Source organism: Phaethon lepturus, unplaced genomic scaffold (genome assembly GCF_000687285.1).
Source record: "Phaethon lepturus isolate BGI_N335 unplaced genomic scaffold, ASM68728v1 scaffold17014, whole genome shotgun sequence".
In the NCBI taxonomy this organism is placed as follows: Eukaryota; Metazoa; Chordata; class Aves; order Phaethontiformes; family Phaethontidae; genus Phaethon; species Phaethon lepturus.
In genome coordinates, this window is record NW_010534148.1 from 9,975 (window position 1) to 16,743 (window position 6,769).

A 6,769-nucleotide genomic window follows, 5' to 3' on the forward strand; every position below is an offset into this window, starting at 1 on the left:
AGAGCGCAACTGTACTTAGTGATTGCACTTTTAGTTGATGATATGTGGAGCTGTTGGTTTTCTTTCAGTGGTGTTTTCCAGCTGATACAAGTACTTTAAATGAGGATCTACTTCAGGGTTTACTTCATCTTAGACTTCTAAACCAAACCTGCTCTGAGAGAGTGTCTTGAAGTTGTGGGAGACTGGTCACTTTATTTAGCAATTGCACATGCAGTACTGAATACGATTCTCTTTTTGGGGCAGGAACTTGAAGATCTTCTGCCAGCTAGACCAGAATTTCCCAATGTAATTGGTGATGCAGAAGAGGTAGATCTTCAGGAATTTGATACCACTCGTGGTTCAGGTGGTGGCCAGAGACGTGAAGCTTACAACGATAGTTCTGATGAAGAAAGCAGCCATCATGGACCTGGGGTACAGTGTGCCCACCAGTAAACGTTTGTCTAAAAAGTTGCACAAGGATTTTCTTTCAAATTTTGCCTGACTTGTTTTCAACAATCCAGCTGGATTGTGTAAGTAATCCAGATGAACCAATGGACATCTATTGCTGTATGTGTAACTTTTAAATTGGTCTATAGTATCTACAGAGTGTAATTTAAACTAACCACAAGCTTACATCTTCATTTTGACTGTGTAGCAGAATAAAGCACTTGAAAGGAAAGACGAGACTCCTTTTCACATGGGTTTTAAGTTTGTCCTCGTATCTGTGCTTGATTTTTACCAGTTTTGTGTAGATTTTAAGTTTCATATTTTAAATTCAAATTCTACATTGTAAAGTTTGTGTACAATTTGTCCTGAGGCTTGGTATTTGGCTGCACCTGCATAAGCTGCTACAAGTAGAATAAAGAATTTCATAGCCTGTATCTATCATCTAGATGCATGGTAAATGGGCTTTGCACATAATGGGTTTAGAGCTGACTGGGAACAATGGAAGACTAAATTAGAAGTGGTTGTAAGTTTTTTCTACCATCTTGTGAACGGTTTCTGAAATTAAATAAAAGCAGTTGGTGTATAATATATTTCTTTTGCCTTGTAACTCTTACTTTTCCAGTGGCTTTAACTATTCTGTGTATGAAGAGACTATGTAGATGGTAGACATTTTATAAACACAGGGAGGCTGAAGCTGCTTTAAGACTAGGTTGCAGTTAAATAACAATTGTGTGCCACATAAAAGTCTCTTCTTGAAGTGTGGTATGACTAAATGGGCATGAGGAAGGCTGCAGCCATGTCCCCTTTGTATGATGAAAACACAAGGATAGCAAGAGTTCAATCAGAAAATAAAACCTTTTAAATGGAGATGATTAAATCCCAAAATAAGGGCATCTTTCTCTTGGCCTTTGAATGCAATTCAAAGCCTGATTCAGCCTGACTTCCTAGAGAAATGTTTCCAGTTTTAAAAAAAATCATTGTAAAAATAAGCATTATGCCTGGCAACTTCTAGTTGCATTAACACAATTTGTAAAGCAATTGAGAGTATTGTACTTGACACAAATTTTTGATCTGGAAACATACTACATGTAGATGGTTTTGTTACTTTTCCAGTAGATTGCACTTTCTGTTTTAATTAAGACATTAAGTCCTCCAGTTTCAGTTCTGTTCCTTTGTATATGCTTTTAATTGGTAAACATACCACAGCAAAGCAAAAATGTGACCTTAAATAATTATCAGGTACAGTTAGTTCTCTAAGCGTTTTGTTACAGTGTTAAGGAGCTGTGCATGAACTTTGGTTGTAAGCTGCTTCTCTATAGTGAGGTTTGTCTCCCTGTTGAAGTGAGGGAGTTGAAAGATGCCTCTACTTTTCTTTACAAATGTGAAGTGTGACTTGTTTAATTATTGCTCAAATAGTTGCTGGCACTTTGCCAATGAGGTTGGAGCAACAAACTGCAAGGGTTTCCATGTGCTTGGGTAGGCACTGGTGTTTGAGTGTTGCTGAACATCCTTGTTACAGACTTTAAAACTGAAGCAAGAACACTGTTTGACCTGTATTTCAGTATTGACTTATCATGCTGTGGCATTCTCACCTAGTGCATCTTTTGCTTTTCATTTATTAAAATTTGAGGTTGCTTTTCATGAAGCCATGGTTTCATACTGATGCTTTTTCCTCATCTGTTTCTCCAAGAAGTCAGTTATCTTAACCTGTAATGCTTACACAATTAAAATGCCTGTCTTCTGTTTTTAAATAGTAGCTTTAGGATTTACCTCCTTGGAAGACAATATGCACTCTAAACTTTTTATCTCCTTGCTTTCAAATTGCTTTTTTGAGAGGGATAGAAAAAGGGATTCACAGTAACTTTTTGGATAGCATGCTGAAGTGAAGGGGAAGTTGGTCACTGTATGTAGTGTTAGTCTAGTTCTGTTATGGTCCTGAGCTTGCATTAACTTGCAGCATCTTTCAATGAGTGGTGACTTCTTCAGAGTTGCCCTTATATGCATTTCCTGTTCTACTAAGAGGATATCCCTTTACATAGTTGTAGTATAGAAAAACTTCAGTCTACACTGTCTTGGTTTCAATATTTAAGTTGCAAGTAATATACAACTACAGTTAATACTATTATATATCATATTATAATTAATTATATATTATTATAATTATTATATATTATCATCACAAGCTGACACCACATTGATGTGATGCTTTTATCAACTTAAGGGAAAATGGATGTTAATTCAGGTTAAACTACTGAGTTACAGAACTACTTGTGAATGTTCTGTAAACAGAAAAAAACTGTTCTCTCTGAATGAGATGTTTATTACTGTATTTTCTGGTGAGAGCACAGTTTTAATCTAGGTTTGGTAATGTTTTAACTTCATGTTCTTTACCAGTTTTGTCTTGCCTGCCTTGGAAAGCTTTCTTTTTTTTTTCTTATTTGAAACTTGTGACCTGTGTATCCTGAAGTGAAGCAAGGGTGGAAGCAGAACAGAAGAAATACTGATCTGGATTTCATTCTTAAACTAATGTTAATACCATCCTTTACCAGAGTGAAATCGCCAACAGCAGTGTAAAAGCCCAGTCCATCCTCAACAAGTTCTGAAAATAACAGAGCACCTACAGCAGAGCAACTGCTGGACTGGCATCTGTACCTGGGAAGATGTTAAAAGGCTTTCCTATAAGTTACTCAAAAGTACAGAAGTACTAGGAAAAATTGAGTTGACATCACAAAATACAGTGTCTGCATTAGTCCCTGTCATACATAGTACTGTCGTGTCACAGCACAAGACTGGAAGTAAGTTTTATTCCTGTGTGAGATTCATATATGCCACCATAGAACTAAAGTTACATGCCTTAAAATGCTATTCAAGAATTTAGAAACTTCATCTTAATTTCAGAGTTTCAAGGAGATTGATAGCAGGAAGACAAAACCTGAGTAGTAAATCAACACTACGTTCTGCTTGTGGCATGCATGGAAGAATGCCATTAAAGAGCTCTAGGCTTATGAATAGTTACATAAAAGGAATGTCCTATTTAGAATATCAGAGTTAAAACCTGTTTCTTACATACAACCTACTACTGTTCATTTTACTGTGAACTCTAAGGTTACATGTTAGATAAGCCTTTTATAAAGGAGGTGGAAAAGTAGATTACTTTCTTCTGGTTTTGTATCCTTTACAGACATAACAGGAATTTAATAATACACATCACATTGTAAGCTTTTATATAAAAACATTTACTGGGCAGTATACAGCTTTATTAAGACATTATAGGCATTTGCTAAACACTTCAGAGGCAGCACGCAAGAGCTATCGTAGATATTCTGTAGTCACAACACAGTTCCATTAACTTGGTTTAGCTGTTGCTTTTCCACATAGTACAGTCAGCTCACTCTAAGGGGAGAAAAAGTCATTTTAGTTAAGTTACCCAGCAAAACTTGGAAGAAAGAAACGTCACTACTGCTAAAGCAAGCAGTGGGCAAGTGCTCCCCCATTCTCTACCTACAGAGGCAAGTCTGTGTCATAAAGCACAAAACAGCTTCCAGACCTATAGCAGAACTTGTATAGCTGCATTCAAGTCTAAATACCTGCAAGACTGTAAACTGATTAATATTTTTTGTCTAGATAGAATTTTACTACTTTTACTTCATCCAAAAGCCCAGCTACCCTCACCTTCAGAAGAGTCAGGCACTATGTGCTACAAAATTCTGTTCAACTTTATTCTGCTTCAAAACAATTTACTTCCCTGAACCAAAGGTAAGGCAGTTACTGTTCAATTGCAGCAGAGAATTAACAAGAGTATAGTTTTTACTCAGCAAGGGACCCAGAATAATGGGGAGATTATAACAAGAATCAAAACTTAGCTATAGCTTTGTAAGTCTTTGTGAATATGAGATAGAGAATGGCAGTTTGCTCATGTGGTGGGAGAGACAGCGGAGCAATCTAGGAGGAAGAGTTCATGCTTCTGTTGTCCCCCAGGCAGTTACCAAATTGCGCATGCTTATTTAAGTGCCTTTACTTTTACACATTATCTGTGTTCAGCAGTTCTCCCATCTCTGCTCCTCCCTTGCCCTATTCCTCCAATTTATGCCAACCAATTTCAGCTTATCCTCAGAGGAGTTAAAGCACTTAGAATTTGCATTCATGACAGTATCTCACATGAAAGCCTGAGACTACGTGTCCAAGTATTTACATGTAAGCCTATTTATAAGGTTAAGCTTACCACTAAGTTATGAATATGCTGTACTGTATCTTGATTTAGTAGTTGTACATCAATATTATGGAGGTCTCCAGCAGCTGTACAGAGAGTCTAAACATGGAGAAACAGTTTTAAGATAAAAATTATTCTGAAAGTTTTTACTTGCATGTCCAGCTTTTCTGAAAATCATGTGCTTGCCTGCTACACTGCAGTTACTTTACTAAATATTTTTCCTTTTGCTTAGCAGCAACGCATTTAGGGACAGCAAGAGTTATCAGTGTCAGACTATTCACAGTTTATCAACTACTGTAAGGTGAAAAGGTTTTTTTTAAAAAAGTTTGATACCTGTCCATCAGCCAGGGGAATGTTTACAAATGGAACAGTTTTGTCCTGGGGAACTGATTTACTTCTTAGTAACATGCCTTGAACTCTTCCCCTGGTAGGTACAGTTCTTGAGACAGTCTGTTGTAGTCCAGCACTAGAATACAATAAAATTGCTACTCTGAGGTTAACTTCATATGCTCTGCAGGGAATTTTCAAGCATGAAGCACATGCAAGTAGTAGCAAACATACCTAACAGAAAGGCATGTTTAATTATTTCAGTTCTGCCAGAACAGGAAATCGAACCATCAGCAGCATTTACTAGCACCACTAGGTAACATTTTATAACCCTGAAACACTCCACTGACCTTCTAAGCCTGTGTTACATGCCAGTGAGCAAGCTGACATTTGGACCACTCAGTAACAAGAATATCCACTCTCCAATATCAACAGTGAATGCTTATGGTTTTGGAAAGACGAAACTGCATGTCTCAGGGCTTAAGACAAGGTGTGTGCTGTATCTCTGCTACAGAAAGAGATCAAGAAATACCAAAGCTGCTAGCTCAGAGGTTCAGGGCGTGCCTTACGCCATACAAAATTCCTAAGCTTCTTTCATCATACAATTGTTCTTATTCCGCTTTAAAAAAATGTGAGATTTGGGTATCTTCTGCAAGGAAAAAAGCCTCTGAAATTTACAGCAGGCCAAGGTGAAACCAAGCCACTTGCTGGTTTCATGACTCATTCAAGTTAAGTTGTTTACCCCCTCACTTCAGCTGATGACTTCTGCCAAACCCAAACTCTGTAGTGTATGGAGAATGATAACAACTAAACCCCTTAACTGTTCAATGTGCAAAGAATTGATTGTCAATTTATTTGCTTGAGATTCTTTGGGGGTTTGGTGGTTTTGTGTTTGGTTGTTTTTTTTTGTTTTTTTTTTTTTTTTTTAAAAACGGTAGTTGTGACATTTTAAGCAAGCTTGGGCTCTGCGAATTGGTTTAAGCTGTAACCTATACCTTCAAATAACTGGGTTGGAGTAGAACTTATACTCTGAATCTGTTGCAGTTTTTTCAACTGGCTTCGTTATGATACCAAATCCTGCACCTCCATAAGAACATAAGATAACACCCACAATCAAAGCAAGGAGGTGGTTCACATCCCTGCTACCAAATTTAGTGGCAGATGGATGATGATTGATTAATATCTTGATTGATACTAATGTAGATATATAGTGTCTACTAATCTACTACTAGTAGATTAGTCTATTAGTCTACTAATGTAGACATATAGTATCTACTAATGTAGATATATAGTGTCTTGGTATTTAACAAAATTATTTGTTAAGAACAAGCTGAAAAACCCTTACCTTTTAGATACCTTTGGCGTGGCTTTGAAATTTGTGGCACTGCAATCAGAAGTAAGAGGCTTAATGGCCTCAGCCACACTTGCGGAAGAGTGAACAGACCTAAAAAAAAAGCGGTTGTTGGTTTTGTTTGGGTTTGGGTGTTGTTTTTTTTAAATTTTATTTTATTTTTTTATTACCTCCTCATCTACTGTAGAGTTTTAGCTAGGATGAAGATAGACAGCTGGTGTATTAAAGAATATTTAAGTGGTCCATGACAAGATATGTAGTGCATATACATGTGAAGAAGCCCTCCTGAGGTAAATATGGTATTATGGGACCTAACACCATAGGGGAGCGAAAGGATAATTTATGTTAGCAGGTAAAAAAGGGCTGCAATACCCAAGTTGGGTATAATAAGGGAGCATCCACAGCTTTCTATCTGAGTGTGGAGAAAGTTTCTTGGGAAGTTTCTCTTGCAGCAG

The 6,769-nt window shown here is 37.1% G+C and overlaps 2 protein-coding genes across 2 annotated transcripts in view; one reads left to right on the top strand and one right to left on the bottom strand.

Annotated features, from left to right (window-relative positions):
• Positions 1-1,016, top strand: part of DNAJA2 (DnaJ (Hsp40) homolog, subfamily A, member 2) — a gene marked incomplete at its 5' end in the record, with an annotated part of 8,555 nt that extends 7,539 nt beyond the window's left edge. Inside the window, 1 exon segment of the mRNA XM_010285449.1 lies at positions 244-1,016. Coding sequence (XP_010283751.1) covers positions 244-432 — 189 coding nt within the window.
• Positions 1,017-3,642: 2,626 nt separating this feature from the next.
• The window catches only part of LOC104619539 (borealin-2-like), a 7,733-nt gene continuing 4,606 nt past the window's right edge, over positions 3,643-6,769 (bottom strand). Inside the window, exons 6-9 of the mRNA XM_010285450.1 lie at positions 6,309-6,407; positions 4,970-5,102; positions 4,649-4,735; positions 3,643-3,819 (exon numbers count right to left, since the gene is read on the bottom strand). Coding sequence (XP_010283752.1) covers positions 3,772-3,819; positions 4,649-4,735; positions 4,970-5,102; positions 6,309-6,407 — 367 coding nt within the window. The 3' untranslated portion in view covers positions 3,643-3,771. The remainder of the gene's footprint in view (positions 3,820-4,648; positions 4,736-4,969; positions 5,103-6,308; positions 6,408-6,769) is intronic.